The sequence below is a fragment of the Harpia harpyja genome, chromosome 3 (assembly GCF_026419915.1).
Source record: "Harpia harpyja isolate bHarHar1 chromosome 3, bHarHar1 primary haplotype, whole genome shotgun sequence".
Lineage (NCBI taxonomy): Eukaryota > Metazoa > Chordata > Aves > Accipitriformes > Accipitridae > Harpia > Harpia harpyja.
This window is the reverse complement of record NC_068942.1, coordinates 57,395,640-57,423,381: the sequence shown is the minus strand read 5'-3', so window position 1 is coordinate 57,423,381 and position 27,742 is coordinate 57,395,640. Positions and strand designations below refer to the sequence as shown.

At 42.1% G+C, this 27,742-nt stretch overlaps 1 protein-coding gene across 12 annotated transcripts in view; it reads right to left on the bottom strand.

Annotated features, from left to right (window-relative positions):
* Positions 1–27,176, bottom strand: part of GPATCH2L (G-patch domain containing 2 like) — a 42,199-nt gene extending 15,023 nt beyond the window's left edge. Inside the window, exons 1-10 of one of the 12 annotated variants that reach the window (XM_052782779.1) lie at positions 27,063–27,176; positions 26,254–26,574; positions 25,474–26,141; positions 19,201–19,265; positions 15,613–15,789; positions 15,180–15,259; positions 13,038–13,105; positions 12,087–12,141; positions 10,001–10,086; positions 889–980 (exon numbers count right to left, since the gene is read on the bottom strand). In XM_052782779.1, coding sequence (XP_052638739.1) covers positions 889–980; positions 10,001–10,086; positions 12,087–12,141; positions 13,038–13,105; positions 15,180–15,259; positions 15,613–15,789; positions 19,201–19,265; positions 25,474–26,132 — 1,282 coding nt within the window. In that variant the 5' untranslated portion in view covers positions 26,133–26,141; positions 26,254–26,574; positions 27,063–27,176. Of the gene's footprint in view, positions 1–888; positions 981–3,379; positions 3,468–5,665; positions 5,762–10,000; positions 10,087–12,086; positions 12,142–12,193; positions 12,234–13,037; positions 13,106–15,179; positions 15,260–15,612; positions 15,790–19,200; positions 19,266–25,473; positions 26,142–26,253; positions 26,698–27,062 lie in introns of those variants that run through there. The other 11 variants (XM_052782780.1, XR_008234520.1, XR_008234521.1 and 8 more) reach the window with 11 other exon arrangements.
* Positions 27,177–27,742: the final 566 nt, after the last annotated feature.

Here is a 27,742-nt window from a genome sequence, read left to right as displayed (position 1 = left end):
TGGAGAACTAGCACAACATTCTTTCCTACTTCATTATTCTACTGTCTATCCACCAGCCCAAGGAAGAAATCTGAACTTCATTCCTCCTATTCATCATCAGTTCCTTTGGCCTTCCCTACTGTTTTCACATCACCATTTTTCCTATCAACTTACCTACCGCCTTGTTACTGGATTACAACAACAGTTTTTTAATAAGCTAGTTGGAAGAATATGGGTTGCTTTATAGTAGGCAAAATACTTCAAAAGGGGGTAGGGTGAGAGGCCAGAAAGAAATCTCCTAAACCCCTCTGTGTTCTGCAGATTAAAACTTTTTCAGATTCTGATGAGTAATCAATCACTTTCCAGAAATATGCCACATGAAAGTAAACCAGCATTTTAATCACTACATCCCCAGAGCAAGAAAAAAAAAAGTGACTATTTTCATCCACAAGAGTAAGACAACTCCCAAGGAATAGGTGGTCTCAGCCAGTGATGACACAAAAATTGCCAGATTTCTGCTCCTGTGAGCGTCTAGAAACACCCTGAAAAAGGGCACCAGAGCAACCAGCTAATGTCAGCCCAACACTGAAGGGACACACCGTGATCACTTCCTTATTACCATGTACTGCATAATTTAGGAAGGGTGGAAATAACACCTTATGAAGCAACAGATTATTACCCACTGTACAGTGAAGCACTGTAAATTATATTAACTTACCATAGCTGCGTCATCAAAGATTTGTTTAGAAGGCAGCTTTTGATGCTATGCAAAAACACATAATATTTTCTCTCACATACGTTTCATTAGTTTCAAATCAAGGTAATGCTATTTTTGACTATTGTGACTCTGGCACTTTGCTCAAGAGGGCCATGACTTTAGAAATGCTGCAACATAGATATCCAGGTTACCTGATATTGGGCTGGACATGGAGGCTGCAGCTGGCTTTCGTTTCCTTTTGATGTCCCTTGAACATGGTGGTCCCAGGTGTACATTTGCTTGCCTATAGAGAAATTAAAACAAATTAAATTATGTTCCAGTATCACCTTCCTGTAAGAACCTGGCCAATCACCCTCCAACTCCCACCTTCCCATCAGCTTCTTAACTAGTAGGCAGGACAAAACAAAAGCTTCTCATGGAAGTTTTGCTAGCATTCTTCATTAACATACCATTATGCTCCCATTTCTTTTAAGAGCTCACACACATAAACTGCTCAGAAGAATAGTAATTTCTTAGCCTTTAAAGGATATGGTTTTGTATTAACTTTAAAATAACTCTTTGCATAAGCAAAGATGTGATCAAGCACTGATATGACACGTCCTACCATTACTTCTATACAAGCGTAACAAATGTCTGCAAGATTGCTCTTTAAAGATATTGCGTGATATTTTCTCCCTTATTCAGAAATTATTTTGCAACTTATTTAGTACTGTAGAGTCATCTTAGAATGTACCTATATTCCAAATGTCCATGCATATTGTTTCCACTACAGTAATAAGTTCATAAAGTTAGGAATGCAAAACTGTCTCATGCATTTTAAAAATTATTATTTCCTTATCAGAGTGCTGTGAAAACAGCTGAATCTGGCTTATGGTAATACAGTCTTGCTGCACCTGTAAACTGGCTGAAAGGCATAATCTGTCCTGGTCATATCATCTATTAAGTCTGAAGCCTACTGATGACCACTTCCGTTTAACCATTTGCCAATTAAGAAGAAACCTGCATTATTGGGACTGACTTGAACTGAGCAGTCCTCCAAGTTCCAGACATAGGAAGAAGAGAAGTTTAATTCAGAAAGACAGTCTTGGCAGCAGACCAGAGAACTTTCTCAAATACAATCCATAACGAATACAAATGCATAATTTAGCAATGACATTGGGTTCAAATCCCTGGTTTGTCTGAGATAACAGAGTTTCTTTGGCAAGTTCCTTGGTCACTCTCTGCATCAGATCTGATGTGCAAAATGCAGAACTACAGCACAAATAAAATCCATTAAAGATGGTAAGGTGCTTACATGGTGTAAAGATTGGAACCATATAAATTTTCATGATTAAATGATGAAAAGCTTCTGTGTCTTTAAAGCATGTTATTTTGATTTTTAAAAAATCCTGAAAGTTTAACAACCACATTTACCAAGTACTGAAATCTTTTACAGATAACAAAAGGAAAAGTTCATGGCTTCATGTTTCCATGCCAAAATCTATTTAAAAAAAAAAAAAAAGCATATTTATAATATATACAATTTTAGACACTGAATTCATGCAAAACCAAAGTGTGCTGTTGTAGCTATACAGAACAGTATAGGGAGCACAAAAATTTTCCTATACCAGCCAAGACTATAAATTGTTTGAATGCTGCTAGGTCTGCCTACTTACCTGTAACAAATGCCCACCACAAAATAAGAAAGAAATATCTACCATTCTGTCTTCTCAACTAAAATTCAAAAGTTCTACAAGAAGTCCACAAGATCTGTCATCTAAATCTGACATTAAGGAATAGTTTCAAAAATTTTTAAATTGTGCTAAGTTTCACTGACAGCCAATTTTTCAAATCTGGGAATGCATATTAATATAACCAAAGAAGTCTCCTGAAAACATGAACTAAAGGCTTTTGAAAATACCAGCACACCTATAGACTCCATATTCAAATTTTGTGTTTGTACGCATAAGTGACTAACCTCTAAATGACTACCTGTATGCTAAAAACTGCTTTTGTACATGATTATGTTAGTGGCTATATAGTATTTTAGCATAGTTCTACCAGGCATTTGGAAACATCTTGGCACACATAGCCCAAGGAAAAGATAGTTTCAATCAAGTGGAACTTCAGGTTTTTATTATGCGTCAGTGACACAGTATTAGATTACTAACTAGATGACTATGCAATTACATATAATAATCCAACTCATTTTATCACATAGTAAGGTTCCCTTTTTAATTTTATGAACTTACACCAATGTTAACCAGCTGATCCTTGGTGGAGAATAACTACAGACTAGGAAAGAAGTATGCACTATCATTCCCAAGAGACTTTATGCAATTTTCCCCAGTTCACAAATGGTACAGTTGGATTTTGAATAAGAGCTCCTGGCTCTCAGCTCCACGCTCAAACCACATCTACCTTTACCTCACAATTACACAGGGGGTAAAAAAAACCAAAAATGAAAACAGAATATGAGAATCCTAAAATACCTTCTTGTAGTGAAAGTAAAGGCAAATCGTACTACTGCTGGAGACTAATAGCAGGATGCTGCATCTAGCAGCCCTGCCTCTAACACACAAAGGCTCAGAGGTCATAAATTGTCTCTGTAACATGTATTTCATTCAGGTTTATCCCTTATTGATCACCCACACTTCAGTTAGTAAATCAGGAACCTATTGATTACTCACGGCTTCGACCAACCTGGTGGTAAAAGTGTCAGTTTCAAGTGGCTGGTGCACTTTACGGGCACCATAAATCTGCATACAGGGAATCTCCAGGTGGTAGGTACCTTGGGAGAGAGAGGAGCAGAAGAATGCACGCAGGGATGGTAGTCCTCATTAAGACATGGACAGAAAGGGTGTCTGAGGTATAATTTATGAAATACGCATTTTTTCGTAGATACCACACTTTTCAATCTAAATTTCTAATCACTAGCTTGCATACAGGTGCTGTATTGGTAAGAAAATAGAATTGGTGAATCGCAGTTTAACAGCAGACTCCTAGAAACACCACCACCAGGAAAGTCAGGTCATGGGTATGCACAGCACACAACATTGCAGTGGACAAGCTGAACTATAAATACTGAAAATCTCACTGACAGGCTGCAACCATGAATTAGTTTTTCTGCCAAAGTTGAATTTTAACAACTCTTCTGAACAGTTTTTTAAACTGTGAAGTAGAACAGAACAGGGCTGAGAGGAAAAGGTGACAGAAAATGCACATTCGTGCATTGTCACAAGCCCCTCTGTGAAGAAGTCTGAGGCACAGAGCTTTGTGGGATGAAAGACCTGGGCCTAAACTGAGAAACTAGAATGGTACTTACTCTGTCCTTAATGGCTTTCAATCTCTTCTGCTAGGCTCCTATACTTCCTTCAATGTTGCACAAACAGTAATGAGAAAATAACTGCCTGGTTATTTTTGGACTATGGCTGGTTGATCACAAGAAAAAAACAAAGTCACAGTGCTCAGTCACAGTTGGATCTGCTAGGTGACCAGAGATTAATGTGAAAACCTAGTTTACAGTCTAGAGAAGACTGAAATTCTAACCTAGGAAGAGAAAAAGCAGAACACACCTGGAGAGACAAAGCAGGATCCAAAGTGCAGCTACACTGACGGCCGTAATACATCCAACTCACACTGGAGCCTCTCACTGCCAGGAGTTAGTGAATGAAAAATTACGTATCTATAGAAAAAATGGGTTTATATGAAAAAAAAGTCTACAGTGTCTTTCTGACAGTGATGTTTGGGTTTGTTTTTTTTTTAATCACAAGCTAAAGGAATTATCCAGCCAATATGGATTTACTTTTTGTTCTTAACATAGTACTTAAGGTACTTGAGTCTGCATGCAGGTCACGCTGGAGAAAAAGCGGGCTTTGCTATGCAGAAAGCTGAAATTCATTGCCATCTCTAATGTGTCAGAAGTAATGCTTCCTTTCTTTTCTCTTCCACGTATTTATTCTATGACTTTATTTATATATTTTTTTAAAATTAACTGTAATTGCATACACTGGAGTCCTGTCTCACTCCTACAGTTCAAGGTGACCATGTGCTGGGCCATATGGTCACAGGAGCTTGCCACTGTTTTACATCTACCACAGGGTTTCAAAAGAAAATTAGGATTGGCAGTACAACCTGTGGGAGACAATACAGAGCACAAGCAGACACCAGCCCACAAAGAACCTTACTGAACAGCATCAGGCCCCTGAAACCTTCGCTATCTGTGAAGAAAAGTCTAGATTGTAAAGTGGTGTCCACTCTCTCAAAACCCAGGGTAAAAACCACCTCAATCTCACAATGGACGTCTCTGAGAAGACCCTACAGAACTAACTGTGAGAGTCTGTGGCCTTCTTGGAGGCAGGAGGCACATCGCACACTTGGGGGTGTATGCCTCTCACTGTAATCTCACATCATCCAGCTTCTCTGCTGACAATCTTTATTCTAACTCTACCCTTACAGGAAGCAAAGCACTTGGATTATGTAGTGAAAGTGAGAGGCAGCCATTAATCTACTGTCATACAAACAAGGCACGCTATTATCCTCATGTTAAAGTAAATGTTCAACAGAGATAGCCTTCTAACAAGGATACTGCTACTGAAACTCCACACAACCCAGCTGTTGCTGTTGTGATGCTATATTCCCAGCAAACATAGGCCAAATAAAAGTCTCTTTCTCTAAGCCCTGAGGTGTTACCTGAGGCTGTTGATGGTGGCTTCACAAAATTAATAGTAAAAGCAGAGTTCTTCCTCCTCTTTGACTATAGAGCCAGCTGGGCACCAAAGTCTGATCTGCACATAACATGTGTAAATCAATACAAGTTGATCATCCAGTCTGCACGCAAAGCTCCCCTGCATGCAAGTGGTTCTTGCTATCACATCACACTGTAGATATTTTCTGTGCATAGCAGAGTCTCCTCTGCCCTGCACAGCCTCATGGGAGAGCTTCTAGAGCACATTTTCAGATTCCAAAATCACTAACAGGTCAGCTCACCTCCTAAATCATCCGAAATCTCACAGGTCTTCATCCGGCAGCAGTCTGTTCCCCAAGTAAGCATTCTAATGCTGTAGCAATTCCATTCCTAAAAGTCTGTGTGGCAAATGCAAGTGAACACATTTTCTTGTAGTTTTCCATGTAAGCATTCTAAGCAGAGACGATGCAATCCCATATACTGCATTCTCTATTTTCATACTGAATCACATGATATCTGTGCCAGAAAGAGTCCTAATATTTGCCAGACCTGCTGAGTATACGGATTTGATAAAAGCAAAATGCTTTATAGGCAAAGAAAGTAATAGCAAGTAAACAAAATTCAGAAGCCAAAGGGAATTTATTTTTCACTCCAGAGAATTAGGATTCACCAAAATGGGAGCATTAGGCCTCAGACAACTGCATGTGACACTAGGTTGATAGCTGCTGTTCATTGCATGCCTGTCAGAAGAATTCAGTTATATCCCCAACTGGAATATTAGCCAGACTTTAGCAAAGGAAGACATGAAAGTGCTCCAGCTAAATGGAAAAAGATTTTTAAAAAAAACAGGGAGAAAGATGCCTAAAGCAGTTGACAGCAGACATTTTTACATAAAGACAATTCCAGGAAGATGAAGATGTGTGGATAGGTTGCGTGGAATGAACTGGATACTGTCCTGGTCAAGTGAGAAAGCATGAAATTGTGAACATCCGTTCACTCCTTCAGCTGCCTTAGGAAAGGCTTGACATTGCAGGCAATCCCTGTACTTCCACATGCTTGGGTAAGAGGCAGAAATGTCAGGATGTCTGCACAGATACAGAAGAGAAAGAACAAGATTTACTTTGACGAGCATATTTCTAGAGCTAGAACTAGAATTAGAAACATTCAAGCCTTTTCATTCTAACAGCACCACCAAATCCAGGGTTCAGAGCAACTGGCAGTTTACAAGGAGATGATCACTCACCCCTTTAGAACTTTATCCCGTGTTCCAGGCAAGATGAGACACTTGCTTCTAAACCCAATTAAATTCTAGGTTTATGGTTAATATTAACTGAGAGTACATGCAAAACAATTTTCTTCAATTCATCTGTCCTGTTCAGAGGTCTCTCTAACATTATTCTTCAAATCTCCACCTTCATCATCTACTTGCCATCTGAGGTCCACTTTTCCTATGACCTCCAGTGAGAACATTTAATTGAGTTTTTCACCCATAACCCTATTTTCAAGGCTAGGCAAACAATAAATGGCATTAGGGACAATTTATCTTCTACCTTCCTCTCTTATTCTGCCTGCTATTCAAACTCAAATTGAAGAGAACATTGGCTCTAGGCTCTTCTGAAACTCTTACCCTGCCTCAAGGGAATAACATTCCACCAACCAACAACCTATGACGTCTTCCCACTGATAGAGCCATTGAATAACCAAAAATCTAATAAGATACTCCACTTGAGCCTGTACAAAATCCTCTTAAGTAGAAAGAGTTCAGGAAGAAAATTCTGTTCAGACCACTCCTTCCTCCCAGACAGGCAAATGGGCAGAGGAGAAAGCAGGGAAAGATCACTTGGGCTGTCCATGCAAGTCTCTACTTGCTTGCTTTTAACAGCCTGCATCGTGAAGCCGAAACCTTAACAGACAAGACATGATTAGCAAACGCTTTGTGCTCTTAAAGGAGAGTAATTATAGGCATGTGAAAAAAGGAAGAGATCCCTGAGGTACTCTTCCTTGCATGCCTCCCGAGAGGCAGCAGGGCCATTAAAAATTCCATGATGAAGAGGAAAAACAGCCTGGGAACAGCCAGGAGGCAATACAGCAAATTAATACACCAGCCGTCCCTTGGGAGGACTGCAAGAAAGCAGGAAACTCTCCTCACTTCACAAAATAAAATTATACCGCTAATGATAACAGTCACCACACACACAAAACTGCTTCTAATGATGGGTGTGAAATTCCCAGTGCTGTGCACACACTTTGAATGAAATCTCTTCTCATCACAGACATAAAGCAAGAAAGGTAATCTTGGTAGTGTACAATTTATACAGCCTTTCAAATAACACTTCCCAAGGAACCCTCCACATAGAACCTCCTCCTTGACACTGAAAAGCCTTTCTTGAACACCCCCAATTGTGCTCAGTATTCTGGCCTTCAGCTCTTCTTAAACGAAGCACTGGGTTACCAGTATTCCAGATGAACTGCACCAAAATCCACCACTGAGACAAAGAAAACATTTCCATGGGAGAGAAAAGACTCCGCCTGGTAACTATACTCCATTGGACACATTCATGATAGCAGAAACTAAGCAGAGAGAGGTAATTTTGCATGGCATGGTGGACATCAGGTTGGAGAAACTGGATGTCCACAACATCAAGACAATTTCTTCTCTAATACATTTCATATCATTCTCAGGGGATTAGCTTTCCCCCACACACACCATTCTGACAAATTTCCAAGTAGAGTTTCTCCAGGATGAGATGCAAGCTGTTAGGAGCTTACTAAAGCACAAAGTACTGGAACTGACTCCATCCACAGCAAAAGAGGAAGATAACTGGGGCAATGGCTGAACAGCATTTACAGTGATCACCTGAACCTCCTGTAAGAAAATGGACTACTAATAGGCTTGGCTCTTGAAGCACCTAAAAGAACAACTATTGTCAAGAAAACACTTCTGTGAAGGAACAATTTCCTTCTGAGCCCCTGGCAGCATCTTTACATAAAGCAAGCACCTTGCACCAGATAGTTCAATCCTTGCCACATATATGGGGCCACATAACACATTCATTCTTTCCATATTTCTTTCTCCTATAAAGATTCTTGAGCACATTTCACACTAAAATAGGAAGTACTTTCTCAAACTACAGGCACTTAAAAACACAGCTGCCTCTGTGATGGGACAACTCTGCCAACATTCAGTAACAATTCATCAGACATTATATTTGTCAGGACACCGGTCACCTGTTCATTAGAGGAAGGTACCAAGCATATATTCATTGGTTAACTAGACTACATATTCAGCAAAACCAAGCAAACATGACCCCTCCAGGGGTCATGAAATGACCATGAAATTTCCATGGTCATGAAATCTCTTGTCATAACCAGTAGCTTTGGAAAGGGCCTTCACTGATCATCATAAAGGTAGAGACTTTGCCTTGTTTGAATTTGTGAGCAGGATTTGTCTACCTCTCCTTTCTAGAAGACAAACCTCTGTAGACCACTAAATAAAACACTCAAGGCACAAGAAAGGTTATCCTAGCTGTAAATGAAGAGACCAATCGATCTTCTTGCTTCACAGCCCCAAAACATCCCCACAGTGGGGCAAAAGCACAGAAAGGAACCAATTTGCTGAAGCACAATCTTCTGAATTCTTTTTATTCTCATCCAGTTGAATGTGTAAGAGCTTATTTCTTCCTTCCTCCCCCTTTCCAGCTTTAATATTCTGGCTACAGCAGCATGAGGTCATGGTGCGACATCACAAAATTCCCTGCAGAAGCCAGTGGGAGGAGAGGCTTTCCTGGGTGGGTGCCAAGCTTTCGTTCAGACACATACAACCTCAGTACATTTTTCATGCTCTATTTGCTAATTAACAAGGGAAAGAAAGCCATGAAGCTGAAAGTCCAGACGTTTCCTTCAGATTTGGTCCTTCATACAAGCACATACACAGAATTGTGTCCCAAGCAAGGCTTTGTCTCCTTGCACGAGGAAATTGCTCAAGGGCACCTTACCTTTAGACAGCCACCTGCAGCACAAGAACAGGAGTCACCTCCAAGGCCAACACTTGAATTTAATTTAGGATTAGTCAGCAGAAGGTGCCTGAATAGCATATTAACCCCAACTATGCAGACTCAAATATACCTCAACGTTTGGCCAGACCAAATCTAAATTTTAGCTATAGCAACAGAGAGAGATATCAAGCTATTAGAGGTCTCAGGTGAGTTCTGAATCTGCTCAGAGGGTCTATTTTAGGCACCCAGGATACCAAAATGCCTCAGCATGTCACCCACATGAGCTTGTCAGCACCTTCCCTCTCATCTTGTTCCAATTTTAATAGTGGGCAACAATACTATGCCCATTTGTACCTATACAACAGACTCGCAGCAACTCACTACACAATCCAGAACAGATCATGTTTATTTCTAAAAGCATAGTATGTTCTGCCTGTTTGTCATACACTGTTTCATATACTCTAAGCACTTAGTGTATTTAGACTCTCAAATAATCTGTATCAGTATGTTTTATGCTAGGTTTGAACACAGGCCTCCTAGGACTTCCAGGTCCATGATTATTGTTCAGACCACATAGTACTACTGAAGATAACCATGGGAGGGAAGTGAGACAACCCCAACAGAGCAGAGCAAGGGAGTTACCTGGCAGTGCAGTGTGCTGGTGAGCATCTTCGGTGGGAAGCATCAGCAAGCACATCCAGAGAGTACAGAGGAGATAATGGATTGAACTGGAAAGTCAAGAGATTTTATTTAAGCAAAGCATTAAAAGAAATAGTCTCCAGATACAACTGCTCCGATCTATTCCTTATAGTTGTTCACACACTATAAGGAGACCTTTCCAACACATCAAGGGTTGAGACTAGGTGAGAACTGACTCTCACTTCAGACAAAAGGCTAGCATGGGGTGCAACAGCAAATCTCATAACCATCTTCTCACAACAGACAGCCTTATAAGCACGTTCCTCTTTTCAACCTGCATTATTAAAAATGCTGGTTGACTAAGAGCATGCTCAAAGTGGTCTACTGCTGCATGCCATGAGCAAAAAGCCTGCCTCCCTTTCAGGAAGCCTCTTGTCTACCTTCATGTTGTAGAGAGAAAAGTCACTGGTGCAAGCACAAAACTTCCCACAGAGCAGTTCCAATATTCCCTATGGTCGTATGTATCACTGAAACAGACCTCTAGAAGACTCATGCCCACCAGCTTCAGTTCACAATGAGCTCCCAACTCATTCCACAGCAAGTGAGCTGCTCCCCCCGCTCCTAACCCACCTCACAAGCTTTCTTTGCAAACTGCTTAAAACAAATTTCTGAAACACTGCATGGTCAGTCTAATCTTAGATCCTTTGTTAGATATACACTAGACAAATCCTGAAGGCATCAAACCTGTGCAAGACAGCTTGTTGTAGAAGACGCAACTCTTAAGATTTTTTTAAAGGTCAGGACAGAAATGGAATAATCTAGTCAATCAATGCATGGAGCAAACTTTGCTCAATATGCAAACAGAAAGTTTAGACTGGTAGCTTCTCTGGGGTACCTGCATTACACTTCCATTCAGCATCTCCTCTTTATTTATAATTCACACCACAAGCAGGAAATTCAATTCCATCTGCTTTGCAAAGTGGTACACCAATCTCCAGAATACTTTTCTTGTATTACTAGTATTAATGGTGCATTTTTAAATATGGACAAACGAATAATCCACAGCTGTAGCAGGACTCATCATAAAAGCTATCTGCAACTCTAGAACACAGTACTAGGCCTTTGCCTTCAACCTTTCTGAGAAAGAAGAGGCATGATGCACCACAAAGCTGGGGAGCTCCTCCTTAAGTTGGACTGTTAGTTTACTGTCAGTGAAGTAACACTGCAGCTGCACAGTAGGGGAGAATCACCAGTAACCCTCTGTAGCTGATTCAAGTTCATTTAAGAAAAACAAAAGTAATTTATTTTGGTCATTTTAAAGCTTACATAGTTATTATTCTTATCTTTAGCAGTATAAAAGCGGTATGTGAAATGTTGTCATTAGCGAAAAATACACAATTGCACAAAGGCCTGAAAATTATTTCTTGCCATACATGTATTTTTAGTCACCTGAAGGGTAAACCAGATTTCAATCCTACTGCTCACCAACCAAAAACCAGCTTACAAAGGAATAGAAGTGAGTGTGCATGGCTAGGAACACTGTTACAACAGGACTGCTCAAATGGAAGATCCCTTTTGCTTTCTGCTATTAAGAATCTAAGCTCTTATATTTTAAGTAAAAAAGCCTCCTAGCACTGCAGCTATGAAAGACTCACTGGAGAATATAAAAGTGCATACAGAAGAGTTTCAGTTACAAGAATGCCTATTTCTCTTGCTTATCACCTCTTACATTTTCCTGTTACGGCTGCTATTTAACTACAATCAGCTCACCAGTTTTTCTCCCTTCTCTGTTGATGAGACTATCAGGTAGAAGCCTGAGCCAAACAAGGCAAAACAAAGCGTTTAAAAAAGAAAAATGTTCTAGTTCTTGTGGAATTTTGAGAGGCCAAAGCTCCTCCTGCCAAGATGCATTTTACCTCCCACTCACTGTCAGAGAGGAAGGCCTACACTAACCTGAAACAGGGAGATAAACAAAAGGAGTTTCTGAGCTATTCAGTTTAAACAGACAATATAATGCCCGAGACACGGGTTGTGTTCAAAGCCGAGAAGACATCAGTTAACAAAATGAGAAGGGACAGGGCTGCCTTACCTCATGTGCACAAGCCACAGTGTGTGGGAAATCAGAAGCCGGCACTTTGTTCTTTCTAGAGAGAAGGAAACCAAGAAAATAAAAAAAGTAGAGCAGAGTCAGCTTACCTGGTTGCGATCTCTTTTCCCCATGGATGGTAACCAAAAACTGGAAGGAGGCAGAGTCGTAAGGACAGGTGGGAGCAATGACAAGGAAGGAATGAACACAGGGGCAAAAAAATAGAAGGGTTGGGGATAAGGAGAGAAGGGGAAGGGAAGAACAAATGGAGGGAGAAGGAGAAAGATTAAACATCAGCAGGACTCATTAAAAACAATGAATTTCAGATCCAAGGAAGAAAACTGGATACCAACAACTGGTGAAGGCTGGACCCACTGCACTGCAGTCAAGAGGTGCCATCCTTACCTATCTATTGCCCAACTAGAATAGCATTAGAGGCATGCCAAAGGATAGGCACCATGACTATTTCTGGTGCTGACTACAATTTAAATATACTAATTGGGGAAGGAGACAGAACACCAAAGAAAGAGAAAGCAATTTCGCGGCTGCCTTGTCAGCATCATTTCTGCAGTCTGGGTACACGTCCATAGCATGACTCCACAGAGAAGCTTTTCAAAAAAACTATCACATAGGGCTCAGTCTTTTCATACTGTGCAGAAGATCTGCAGTTATTTCAATGGCACATTATAAAGGAAAGAAAAAGCTGACGGTAACCAAAAGGGCATTTGAGCAGTGTCCACTCACTGGGGCAGCCTTACAGACAAAAGGGAAGTCAGCAATTGCAAATAAGAAAACAGAGAAGCCATCAGTAGGGGATTGTCTCCCATTCCACAGGTCACTGCATGCTTAAGTTACCACCCAGTTCTTCATTCCCTTCAGTCCAAGGAGGGAAGAGGACCCTGTAGTTCTTCCTCTCCTCCCACAGTTCTACACAACAGTTGTTAAGGGCCTTACTCTTTCTGGCGTGGATCACTAACAACATGACCTAGCCTCTCGGTGCCCAGAGCGCTCATGGAGGTCTCCTGAAACACAAAGACAGGTATAAGGTTGCAGACTCTCACACAGAGAGCAGATATAATAGTTTGCTGCTGCTGCCTATAAGAACAGATCTTAATCCCCTGGGCTGCATCCCTTCTTTCCCAGCCCGCTCTCAGCTAAACATATTCACTCTCTCCTTTTAGAACCTCAACTGACCTGATTTGACTAATTAGAATGGCAGAAAATCATCCAGTTTTATTTGCGGGGCTTGGTTTTTATTATTTTAGTGATATTTGCTTGCACAGCGGCACACCAAGGAGTGGACCAGTACAAAATACGCAGCACGAGGATGCAGTTAAGAACAGGGGAAATGGCTGAGAAGTGCTTATTTCCAGGTTGCTGGGTTCAGCTGGGCCAGACACAGGCTGAGAGACAGGACATCATGTTGTCCCACTAACAATGGGGATTCATGAAGCACAGGTGAATGGAACAAGGAGTACGCATGAAGCTTTTGCCCTTTCTGAAAGCAACAATTCAGCAGCAGGACCTCTGGCAGCTAAAGAAAAGGTAGAACCTAGGAGAAAAGACCTGCTCTGGGAGCACGTTTCTCCCTGCAAGACACTGCCCTGTATACGTGCTTGATGCTGACATACATGTATACACACAGCCTGAAGCACCAGCTGTTCATATCTGCATAGCAACTACCTCCAAGGAAGAAATAATACTTTGCAGTAAGGTTCTGAAGATGAGGGTAAAAGGCTTTCACAGGTAAGATTTATTCGTGCCAGGTACATAGGCAAAATGCACTCAAAGTTTGGGGGAAGTTGTAGCAGCAAGGGTGAAAGATGGGCTATTTGTTACAGCAGGAAAATTATTAACTTAAAGTGCCGTAATGTTTAAATTTACGGTTTATTACTGTGTAAATTACAAGCCGTACTTTTGGTAATTAGCAGCTCGCTGGCGGGGAGCTCTGAATGAAACTCATTATTTATGATTACAATTTAGAGAGAGATGGTGAAGGGGGAGCAGTGACCTCCGCTGCAAATGACAAAGATCCCTTTAAGGTGATGAAGATGAATTAAACAAGTAAATATTATCCTTCTCATTTGGATCATTAGAGGTACTGCCGACAGGCCCAGCCATTTGCAGGTGGCCTGAGGAACCCTACCCAAAGCCAGCCTCTTGCCAGCTGAGAATTCATATTTTAAATGCTGGTTACAACTAAGCAAGGTGAGTGCAAGAAAGAAGGGGCAAACAAGGATTTTTCAAGTGTGACTGACAGAAGGAAGAAGTCGCATTCATCCAGACTCCAGACCCCTCTAACACATCTTGCTAACAGACTCTAAAGCCAGCCAGCTCAGAACATATGGCAGTATTTTCAAAAGCACAGAGCACATTCCAATAAAAGAAGAGCCAAACACAGCCAACACCTTCCTTCTCAGAAACATCTTTTATGACAGACAGCAGCACTCAACACTCCAAGATCCAGACCCAAGTGTATCCCTCCCTCTTTTAGATAAGCATCTGCAAAGTATTGCTTATTCCTTTAGAAACAGGACTAATATTTTGTTAGCCCTACATATAATAAACCTAGTCAATGGCTTTGGGTAACTTTGTCTACATTATTGCATATACCCTTTTATTCTTCTGTCTCCCCACTAAAAATGCAACTACTAAAACAACCTTCCTTTGCTGCCATTCATATCAGTCTGCTTCCCTATCTAAAATTTGGCCTTCCTTCACCTTTGAGTCACCTCTCTGCCCTTGTAGTCTCAGATTATGAGCATGGACAACTCTCATGCCATCATCATTTCCCCCTACATTCTGTCTAAATCTTCTTGATGTTTATGCTCCCTGTCATTCATCTTCAGACCTCCTTTCGTACTGCTTTTAGCACTGATCAGCTGTCTTGGCCAATCCAAACCTGCCTTAAAATCCACTTAGTCGCTCCATCAACTTCTGACAGTCAAAGCAGTTAAACAAATCAAACAATACACAAAACAAAAAAATGTACAGGGTCCCTTTCTCCAGAAAACAATTCACATGGTATCTTAGAATAGTACTTCAGGACTGACCAGCACTGGAAATACAAAATTATTATCTTGCAAAAGGGAATACCTTGCCAACAAGCCTCCTCCGACCTTTTCGGAGACAACGGGCAGCAGCTCCTGGAAGGCGATTCAGGCGAGCATGAAATCCTGAAAACCAAACCCAGAAAAACTGAGCAATGAATACAGAAGATTATTCCTGACAAAACCACCAGTGGTCAGATCAGATCCTCTGTCTCTTGTTTCTCAATCTGCAAGAGGTAGACATGCCAATTTATTGACAAATCAAATAAAGTCCCTATTGAAAAAAAAGAAGACTCAAGAATGTGGGCGGCTGGTATGAGTATTTTAGTGTCCTCCCCAGTAGTGCGGCTATTTTTAATTGGATCGCAAAAAAACCCAGATCACTAATATCAGTTTAAATTGCAGCACCTATGAACAGAATCTACTCTTGCCATCACATCAAAAGTTCTCAAACACATGGCATTCTTTATGGACCTCACCTCTCTGAGCTGGCCGTGAGGGCAAAAGGAACGTGGAATCTGAGAGCTTGTCCAGGCCTGAGTCAATCCGCTCCACTTCAGATCGGTGGTCAGCTCCCCACTTGGGAAGAAGGTTGGGGACAGTGAATCCTGGAACACATTCTCCTTCATAAAACCAATCACTTTGCTCATCATCTCCTAAAGAAATAGGATGGAATTAGCCACAAGTAACATCAATGTGCCCTATGACAGTCCCACAAAATACTACAGGTAGGCATTTCTGGATGTGAAACAGCTGAAGTCTCATTAGGAATTCCTTCCTGAAGAGCCTTATATTTGTATTCTGTTCCAATGATCTGCAGTAACTATGGGGCCTCACTAAATGCTTTAAACTATCCAACTCATCAGTCTACAGAATTTCCCTATAGAACAAAGCCCTCTTTATAGACCTGCTTAGGGCAGCTTTAGCACTCCGTTGCAACTGCATCTCATCAACCTTAGTTCAATGTTGTGTGATGTCTTATGCAGAACTCTTTCTCTGAAATAATTACTGACAGAGGTAGAGGCCAATCATTTGGCACACATTATAGGCTGTCACGGGAGAGACTTCAAAACAGAAGACCAGGCTCACAGAGTAAGAAAAAGGAGCATACGCACTGACGAGAAAGATCCCTAGTCTCCTAAGACAGCAGCTAGAGGAAAACACACAGCTATTAGAAATGGTCACTCTGAGTGTAATTACTAACCTTGCTGTGAGTCTTTCTCAATCAAAATTTCTTAGAATCTGTCAGAACTACAGACCCTCTGCAAAACTACAGCAGCAGCAACAGAAGTCATGACCAAAGTCTCCATAAAGCAGGGTCACTGCAATTAATGCAGTTGCAGTCTAAAACTGAACTGCATCAGGCACCATTCATGGTAAATCTGCCTGGCCAGAAATCCCCTGAGAGCAGTAGCCACAAGCAGCGTAAAAAAAAAAGCAGGAAGAGGGCAAAGAACCTGACATACTTAGTTTTTCAGTAGCCCAACTAACAGACAGTCCCATGTAATTGCAAGGTACTTCACCTTGCCATAAAAAGTAACACATCTGACTTAGGGAGAACTCTCATTTGCCTACCATTAAGTCTCAACTCAAGCATCGCGACTTACTCTCCTTTCCTCATCAAGTTACATTATTCCTGACTGAAGTCTATTATGCCTACCCACACATCTTGCCAGACAAAAAAAAAAAAGAATCCAAGAAAAAAAAAAAATCACCCTAGTAAAAATGCTGCAATCTAGCACATAACAGAAGGAGCAACACTCAAAACCAACTCCAATTAGCAACAAGTAGGACAGCCAGAACACTTCATCCCAAAGCTCTGATATTGCTTTTTATTTCTGTGATATGTCAGTAACCTAGCATGCTTGTGACAAATATATTTTAAAATAATATAAATATCCCTACCCACCTTATATTAAATTAAAACTAAGTAATGTTGGATTGTTCTTCTAAGTGATCATAATTTGTGCAAAAAATATCCCTGCGGTTTGGGATCTATAAGCATAGTGCACTGTCATAACTCAAATCACTACTTTCACAAGACAAACTTTAACAATCAGGTTCATATGCTAATACCACAGTAACTTTCACCATGAGAGATCCCAATGCATTTAACAACAACAAAAAAATCCCCCCCCCAAAAACCCCACCACTAACGACTTACAATCAAATTATAAACTAGCACTAGGACCATTCTCTGCTCACAGAAGTACACTGTAGCTGGAATTGCAAAGACAACCTATTTAATTAGCAACGGCACAAATATTACATGACGTAACATCAAAAGAAGGGAGGAAAAAACTACATTCAATTTAAGTATACTGCTATAATTTCCCATTATTGAGCTTGGAATCGTACTAGAAAACTATTTCTAAGATGATGATCTGTGACAAAAAAAACGTTTCGTGGTCTCTCCATCTGACTGAAGTGGAGAGCTGTTGTTTATTATTTATTTCATGACTAGAAATTGTCTAAAAAAAGGAAAGAGAGTTGTTTCTTATTTAATCTGAAAGTGCAACTACATTTTTTAACCCTTTTTAGCATAACTGTAAGTTAAAACATCTTGGCCAGAAAGCTATTATAGTATAAACTGTTTGAACAGACAGAGGCCTGGTGACTAGGATGTCAAATCTCTTCTAGTACCTAGACAGGGAAGGCTGTAATTGGATTTTATTAATTTATTTAAATAGTATATTCTACATGCTCTTATGTATTGGGTATCCTACTTCTAGTAGCAGCCAAACATTAACGTCTAAAACAGGGTATAAAACCAGGGCAAGTATATAGGGCAAGCATATAGACAAGTATATATATACACTATTCAGTCTACATCAATCTTGCCTTGGGTGATGAAGTAAAAATTCAACACTTCAGTCACCACCCTGCTTCATCATCTGATATGCAAGTACTCACTAATTTCAGCTCCCCCAGAACAGTCATCAGTAAAAAGAAAGGACAAAAGATTTGACTTTCTGTTGCTTTTGAAGGATGGGAAGCTGGAAACAGTTATTTTTTAGCAAAGGTCAAAGCTGATGTTTGTAATCCCTACTCTTAGGGAAAATATTATAGCCACCTAAGATCACAACAGATCAGCCTTACAGCCTAACATATCATCAGAAAACACGTAAGCGTATTCACTATCGTTGTATTGCCTCACACACAGATACCTGGGTCAATAACAAGCTAGTGAAAGCAGCATTTCCTACTGAGTTACTGATACTACTTCCTTTAGCACTCATACATTCCCAGAAGAGATCTCATCCAAATCTTAGCTTGTGAAATGTGACAGAAGCAGAGTGCACACCAGCAGAAGCTGCGTGGAATTACAGGTCTCTAGGGTCACATTCCACCTGCTCCAAATATAATAGTCCTGAGTGCCTATGTGCCTGCTACAACTCCTTTCACACTTACTTCTGCCATATCTCCCATAAACTGAACACTGTGCTGTCACTGATAAATAGAACCAGATTACACTCCACACTCAAACCTTCTAAGAAACCATTTCTGCAACAGACGTTGAAAAAATTAGGCTCTACTAATGCACACAAGAGCAAGGGAGGAACGCGTATTTAAAGAAATAAAATCTACCACATATTATTGTTGTCTTCTTAGCACAGTTTGTTAGGTGACTTGTCAGTACTGATTTTTTTTCCACATCGTCTCTTCCTGCCCATAGAGAAAACAACTAACAGATTCAGGCACTAATGGTATGTAGACAACAATTAAAACACCTATAGAAACAAATCATAAGCTCTGCTCTTTCATTATGGAGAACTCTAAAACTGCTCTTGCATTTCTGTGCCTTTCTGTAATAATAGCTTCTTATATTCCAAATACTATGGATCTGATTTACAAATTATTTCAGCAGGTAGAGAGTACTGTTATCAAAATTACACCTTTGTAGCCCTCAGCTCATTTCTTAACTTCTAGTCCCTCCCAGCCACTGGCCTCTCTCCCATACTTCCCTCTCTGTCCCTCTTCAAACATAGATCTTTCTTTGTATCTGTAAAGAAAGTTAAGAGAAATTCCCCAGCAACACATGAGGAAAATCACAGGACAGTTGTTACCTTGGCGGCCCTCATCATTGGTAAACAGGCCAGTATCACTGCTGCTGCATACACTGCTGGTTTCACTGGAACAAAAACAAACAAAAAACCCCATTGTTACAATTGCAGCAGATACAAAACAAAACCCACTTTATTACATTTTACTAGCTTCTCTGAGCCCAAAATGCTTTACGTATCTCACAGAAATTGCATTTCAGATACATGGCTGGCTCTCACAGGACATAATTGCTTTATGTTAAAACCTAGCAATGCTGCATCACTTGAAAAAGAGTAAAATCCTGTATCTAGTCTAGTTCTAAGTTATCAAAAAGTAATTAATACAATGGCATTTGCCTCGGGTACTAGAGTTAATAACCTAACTATGACATTGTCTGGAATACTCACTAGGAAATCAAGTGCAGTTAAAAACTCTGTCCTTAGGTCACTTAACAGCTACTGAAAACCCTCTGAAGTTTTCTACTTCAAATTCCTTTTTCTCAAAAATGTTATACAGGTACATAACCCCGCACTTCAGTCTACGGCAACTTTTATTTTATTTGGAGGGAAGAGCAGCTGGTACATTCACAACTCTTCAGCTGAATACCTTAGCACAGCATGACTTGCTGCTGCTGAACGCAAACTTGTTACAGCACACTTTGCATTTGCTGAAGCAGTTACAGGAGATTTAATTCTTGAACCAAAGAATTAAACTAGAAATTGATGTGTAGAAAGACGTTAATTGACTGTAAAGCTGGATGAATATTTGTAGCAGAAGTACATGTTGAGGTCAGTCCCAAGCATCTGATGGCTTTAATGCTGATATTAAACCAATCCTCAGACACTTTGGGCAGTACTTCCTCCGATTTAGCTGAGAGATACCAGAACAAGCAGAAACTACTTACTGCCCACCCCTTAGCACTAAGGCCTTAGATGTGAACGTTGGGTATAACTCAGCACTATAACCAATCTCCAATCAGGGCATGCTGTTAGAAAGCATCTCTGGATCCCTCTTTTCCAGGGAAATTGGATCATACTAGACACCAGTATCAGCTGGAGACCCCTCGATTCAAAAGGCTGAATGATGAGGGACCACAAGATGTGTCACCCCAAAGAATTACAAGCACATAATAAAACCCCATTTTGTGAGCATATCATTGCTCTTAGAAAATGCACTCTAAAGTGTAGCCAAATCATGCTGGATATCTACAAACTCTGCATCTTCATCATTGTATAAAGGCCATTTAAACTTAAAGGATGAATAGTCTGTACATCATTCCCACATTTCAGTATGTAAGTTAATATCAAATTCCAAATCAATCCATTACAAAGTTTTGCCATCCATTCACCCTCCCACATTATACACCATAGCAATTAAGGCCAAAGACTGAGAACCACGAGTCATTCATTTCATTCCTAGCTCTCCTACCAACTCACTGTATGACCCTGGGCAAATCTCTTAGCGTGTCTGCTTTCCCTTTTGAAAGCCTGGATTAAAAGTCCTCACAAGCAGCAGATGCGAGGATTGAGTGACTGCTTCATAAGGGTTTTAGCATCCTCAGAGGAAAGGTGCCTGAGAAAGGAAAAAGCATTGTCAAGATTCCAGATCATATTAACAGTACTTTAAGCATCCTGTTGTATGGAGAGCTCTTTGGTTCCTTATAGATACACATTACTGCCAGAGCTTTACTGGACCAAACTTTCACAGATCTCACCCTCTTCACCACCCCTTTGACACTTCAGGGCTGAACACAAACTAGACTCCTACACAAGCCTTTCTGCAGGTCCAGTAAGCACTGATTAATGACCTCCACTTGCAAAGGAGGCTACTTACCTTAACCATGAAATAATGAATGCTATTGATCCAACAAGCTACTGCTATAGAGTGTTATTGATCACCCAATCTTTGGTTAAAATGGTCCTCATTTAGCAATTTCACTGTCGCAAACACCTGGAGCAAAGCTTGCTTATAATTAAATAGTTTGGGGGAGTTAAAGTGAGAGGTGATGGACAGAGATCTCAGGTTTCCCCCATTTATTCTTTTGCCTGAGCTATTGTTTGTGTCAGGAGGGATATTGATTTTCTATAAAAATAAGAAAACAAGAGGCACCGAGGGGCTGCAGAAGGTCAGGCTGGGCTGGAGAAGGAGGGGAAGCTGAACACTCTGTCTTTGTCACTTGCCTTCCAAGAGAGGAATTTTTTCTTTACGGAGAGACTGGCCTCCAATTCATTAGCTTAGCCAGGCTCTTGACTGCCACTGCAGGCTGTCATCAAAAGCATAAAGCGACTGTACTGCACAGTCAGGATGAGCACTGGTTACACTCCCAGGCCAGAATACTGTACTGGGTTTTGCTGGGATAGCGTTAAATTTTCCTCATAGTAGCTCTATGGGTCTATGTCTTGGATTTGTGACCAAAACAGCATTGATAACACACTGATGTTTTAGTTATTACTGAACAGTGCTTAAACAGTGCCAAGGCCGTCTCTGTTTCTCACACTGCCCAGTCAGCAAGTAGGCTGGGGGTGCACAAGAAGCTGGGAGGGGACACAGCCAGGACAGCTGACCCCAGCTGACCAGAGGGCTATCCCACACCATATGACATCATGCTCAGCAATAAAAGCTGGGAGAAAGGAGGAGGGAGGGGGGGACATTTGGGATTACAGCATTTGTCTTCCCAAGCAATTGTTACACATGATGGAGTCCTGCTTTCCTGGAAATGGCTAAACATCTGCCTGTCAATAGGAAGTAGTGAATTAATTCCTTATTTTGGTTTGCTTGTATGCACAGCTTTTGCTTTACCTATTAAACCAACTTTATGTTTCTCACTTACTCTTCCAATTCTCTCCCCCATCCCACTGCAGGGGAGTGAGTGGGCAGCTGTGTGGAGCTCAACAAATACATCAGCATCAAGCCAGTGAAGTCACACAGCACTGGTGGGTCAGTATAATCCCCAGTTTGAAAAAGTCCTGTTAAGAGTTATGGCACTTGAGAGTAGATTAGACAAACTGCCCATCTCTCACTAGTAAGCACATCACTCAGAGTGATTTTTCAGACAGCTCTTGTACTATGGTTTGTTCTGCCCTCAAGCCAAACCCAGACGATTCTGGGAGTACTCAGACCAACAAGAGAAAGAACTTCAGCACTCAATATATAAATTGCCTTTACTTTATTATGGCTGCAGGGAATCTCAAAGCATTAAGGGACAGTCTTAGCAGTTAATTGTCACCTTCGTACAAATATACAAATGGCTACTTAAACTAAGACCACTTGCTTCCTCTGTTGTTTCCACAATCATTTATAGATCAGGCTTTGAGTCATGTCATTACCCAATTTAGAACCATCATCATTCCCTCATCATGTTCCCGCATATCCTTCCTTCTCTCAATTTGTGTTCATCTCTTGCCACGTTTGGCAAACAATTTCAAAGATTTCATTTCACGCACACTTTGAATCACAATACTGCAGCACATCTTCCTCCAGGAAAAGACTAGGTGCAGTCCCACAAGCAAACTAAAAAAACTACCTCCTCATTAAGGATCCATATCCAAAGCTTTCTCAGTGAATGGGATTTTATCTACTGAATACAGTAGGGTTTTGATCTGCCTTAGGGTAAGGAGCCTTCTAGAAAGCAGACAAAATGCTAGATATTTTAGCATTTACAGAGATTCATTCCTACATAACGAAGAGAAACAAGCGTCAGTGGAGGGGAGGAAAAAGAAGGTAAAAAAAAATTCAACTCTGAATATACAACTTACGTTTGCCTAAAAACACATTAGTTTTGTGACATTCCCCACTGCTAGAGGAGTGAACAGTAGTGGAAACAAATCAGTATCAAAGTGTTTTGTAAACCACCAGATCACCACAGACTGCTTCCAAGTCCCATAAGCCATGTCAGTTGCTCTCCCTCCCATCAGCTTGTGATGACAACCACACCATTTGCTCTCCTAGGCATTCAATTTTCTTCTCCCTTCCTCAGGATATGCCCTTGTTACACATCTGTGCAAAGTACTTCTCTTACAGTACCAGAAAAAACAGCTAGAGCACAGTGAGAGTGAGGTAAGCACAGCCAGCTTCACTCTGCTGCTAGCAGCAAAGTGCTATATTTAGAGCAGCAGAGACCAAAGCATGATCCTTCACTGCTGTGAGGGATACTCTGCAGTGAAGAGGGTTGCATGTATTTCCCTCTCCAACTTTGACCCTCTCTAGTGAGTCATATAGCACAGATCACACATGTGGTGTTGGAGAGGTCAAATATTCCAACCCCTGGCTTTCCAAAGAGAATCCCAAGGATTTGGCAGCAGATGGTAAATGTCATTTGATGCAGTCACTTGCACAATAATTAGTTTGAGAGCAAGGAACAACTGAGACAGAACGAAGTGATCTCCCAGCATGGCCCTCAAGTAACAGTCCAGACAAAGCTGTTTATTTACTCTTTCAAATGCTGGCACAAATAAAGGCCGGATGAAAGCCTGCTGGTTTAAGTTCAGGTTTGATATGATGGAACAGACTCTGACTGGTGGAAAAAAAAGCCCTCAGGGAACACTGTCCATCACTGCCACATCAAGTAAGGGTATCTCTCAGTCCATCACCACTGCCATGCAACATTCAGGGGCTACTCAGCACATTCCCTTTCCTGGACTACCAGCAAATAGCTCTCAAAAGATAAAAGTGCTTTTAACAACTAGTAGCAAAAAGGCATCCACTAGCCTCTTGAAAAGGCCCACTTTGCACCTATTTTTTAAGCAAATAATAGTTACTTTTTAAGGAAAAAAATGACCACTTTTTTGCTACTTCCACCTTGTAATGGTTACAAACAAACCACACTGATTCAGTAAAAATGCAATAGTGGTCCCCTGGATCAGGACAGTGAGGATGTATTACAAACTATGCTCTTCACAGAAAATAGCATTGAGAAGCTTGCACTCCAGCTATTATCCACAAAGCCCTCAATAACCAAGTGCCATCTGTCCACTCTGACAAACTGCAGGAGCTAGACAGCCAAAACACTTAAATGAACCTTAACATATGAACAATTATACTGGGTCAAACAACTATACTTTCCAAATCCACTGTCCTCTGTCCGATAGTGGCTATTACAGTGGATGCTTGAGGAAAGAATATGAGAACATGACAAATACAGACCAACTGTTTCTTCTGTATATTCCTCCAGCTTCTAGCGGTCAGCAGTTTAAGGACTTCCTGATCCAGATCTTCCATCTGGGCTGTAATGCTTAACAGCCCCTGAAAAATCTATGCTCCACATCCCTGTTTTGGACACATTTAAATTTTTTACCTCCAAAATGTCCCACAGTAGAGTTCCAAAGCTCATGTTTCATGAAAAAGAATACTTTTTTTTTTTAAATGTTTCCTCAATGTCTCCTGCTCCTTACACAATGATTATCAGCAAATAAACAACCCTATTCACTTTCTGAAATCTCCTCCATCGGATTCTCAGCAGTTGTTTCTTTTCTAACCTGAAAAATCTCTTCATACAGAAGCAGTTTTATAACCCCAAACCTTCCATGGAGAGAATAAAAGTCACATGCAAGGGGAAAACTTCCCAAGAGTGACACACAAATTCAGACCATGACATTTACACTTCTCATTTTCATCTCTTGTATGAGATTGTGCCACAAATTCATCAAAGTTCTCCAAAATTGTAGATGAAGACATGCCAGACTCCACTGTTTGTACAGGCTTATCCTGTAAGTAATACAAGTTCCCACCAACTTCTTTATCATCTCTCTACATTTTCCCCATAGCTAGCCTTTCAGGACCTTATTCCAGATCCAGAGCAGAGATGCAGAACTGCAAACAATATGTTTTGACTGAGGTTCACACAGTACCTGCACAGAGGACTAGTGATCATGATGGGACACCTGATCTGTTCCCTGTTACTACTTATGGTAAATTCTGAAAACAAGAGATCAGTTCATATCAACCACGCAACACAAGTGCCAATGGTGGATTTACTCTCCAAAACTCAGGCCACAAGCATGCCACTTTGTAGCTGCAGGGCCACAGATATTTCAGAGGGCTCCCTGTGCAACAGAAGCCAGAAACATATCAGCTTGCCAACTTTTCAAGGAAGCGTTTTGGGTCATCAGTACAGCATTGACAGGAAAGACTTGGAAAAAATCTACAGTTTAGAAGTAGCTGAAATTTTTCTCCTCTTCAAAAAGAGAACAGCACTGAATAACTTTGATAAGAACTTCTAAAAGCAAGGCACAGGATTTACAAGCAGCTGCAAGCAAGGTGGCCATCTGACCAGCACAGGGAAGAAACCGAGCTCTCACCATTCTGACATGTTTTCATCTGAGCCCTGTTTCTGTTCATCAGCTTCACACTCCATCCGCTCCTTCCTTCCCCCTTTGCTGAGGAAGGGCCTATTCTCTCCTGATTCACAAAGGCCATGACTGGATGATGTCCAAGGGGCATTTTCTTTCCAGCGTGAAAGACGCTGTTTCTTAGCTGACTTGAACCTGCAGCCCCTCTCGTAGTTCCACTCTGAGACCCTGAGCTTTTGCTGGAGGCTGGCAGCCACCTCTGATGTCACACGTTTGACTTTCCGTCGGCGCCTGAGAGGTCGACAGGGTGCATTCTCTGTAAAGGAGTCTGACTCATGCCACGAGTGTTGCTTGCTCCTTAGGGTGGCACTGAGAGCTGGGTGTCGTTTGACCACTGCCATGTCATCAGAGTCACTGAAATTGGCTGTCAGCACCTCGCGGCAATCCTTGACAGCTTCGTCCAAGCTTGACTCTGAGGCCTCACTGTAGCAGCAGGCATGCTCTGCCTGATGCGTGAAGTCTGAACGTCGTTTGCGACCCCGTCTCTTGCGAAGCTGACGCCGCTGCTGCCGTGGGCTTAGGGCCATCTCTTCCCATAGCTCATCCAGCTTGTTTTGTTCTGAAGTCTGCTCTAAGGCTGAGGCCAAGTCATGCACCAGTTCATCCATTGGCAATGCCTACAAAAAATGACAATAAACAATTAGCACCAGACATAAATGCCACTACCAACACATCACTAGACTACAGTATGCTATAGCCTTTGTAACATTAATCAAGTTACACACTTACTTTGGCATTGCCTGGGAGAACCCAATGCAGGACAACTGCTGCTTCTCGGGCTAACACTCACTCCTTCCTTTTGCAAGGGTTAAATCCCTCTTCTAACCATGGTAGCAGAGATCTCGCTACTACAGCAGTTGGGTCAAGTGCTCTGTGTCTGAAAAGGCCTTAAGGTTGCATCTTTTGCATTGAAGCAACATGCTCTATTACACATCTTAAGGGCATGACAGCCTGCAACTAGTTCGCTAGCCGGTGTCAGTAAGCCACAGAGGGGGGTTAGCCTGCTCGGCAAACAGATTGAGTCTTCCAAAAAGTAGACAAACAGCAAAGCTGAGAGTAAAACAGACGATAAAACAGGTAGTTTGCAAGCCAGCATCACTTCAACAGCAAAACAAGGCGCGCGGGACCCTGCGCCCCTTCCACCGGGGTGTATGAGACCTAGCCCCAGCTCCTACTGCCAAAAAATCCCACCCCTTCCACCTCAGGGCTGCCAGTGTGCCAATCCCAAAGTCCTAGCCAAATCTCTCATCTCACACCCTCCCTCTCCCCACCCGCGCCTTGCAGACGTGCAATTTCTCTCCCCACCTCCTACCGGGCTCAGGAACACCCGCGCCCCCATCCCGCTGAATAACCTACAGCCGCAGGCCGCCTCCCCTTCGTCTGAGCGCCCTCAGGGACTCGGCCACACCATCTCCCTCCTCTAAAGAGAAGCCCGGTTCTTCTGCCGGCCCCACCGGGAAGCCCTACCCCCTCCACCCCACCACCCCCCCGTCACGGACCCGCCACCCTCCGTCGGGCCTCACCCCGACCCCACTCACCGACCAGCGCCCCGCTCCGCCAGCCCCTCGTCAACGGCGCTTCCGGCCTCCCCGGGCCACTTCCTCCCCGCCCGCCCCGCCTGAGGGGCGGGTCTGGCGGCGGCGGCGGCGGCGGCGGCGGCGGGGGGTGGCCCGGCCGTGAGGCCACTGCGCCGCCGATTCGGCGGCGCAGCGGCCTCACGGCCGGGCCACACCCCCCCCCCCCGCCGCCGCCGCCAGACCCGCCTCTCAGGCCGGGCTACGGGTCTGCGAGGGTCTTGGTCGCTTCTCCGTCGATCTACGCTATGGTTGGTGCCGCTGTTGGAGCCATTGCGGATCATTTAACTTGCTAACGGAGCAGCCCTTCCTGTATGCTTACCCATTAGCTGCTTCGTTATTATATGTATTTTTTTAATGAGCAACCAATAAACTCGGTATCCAAGCTCCTCCATTTCTGCTGCTGGCACACTAATTGTGTATATCAGGATGGAAATTAGTTATCTCCTAAATTAAAGCTCACAGTGTTACTCCCCTCTCCTTAAGCCTTGCACCTCTTTTCCTATCATCCCTCCCATTTTTTTACACATCACCTGCAGCCGTCAGAGGAAAGCCAGGTGTGACCCTGCCACCGTCCAGTTTTGCTTAGCACTCCCTTTTACTTCTCATCTTTCGTGTTGGTTTTTGTTTGTGTTTGGCTTTTT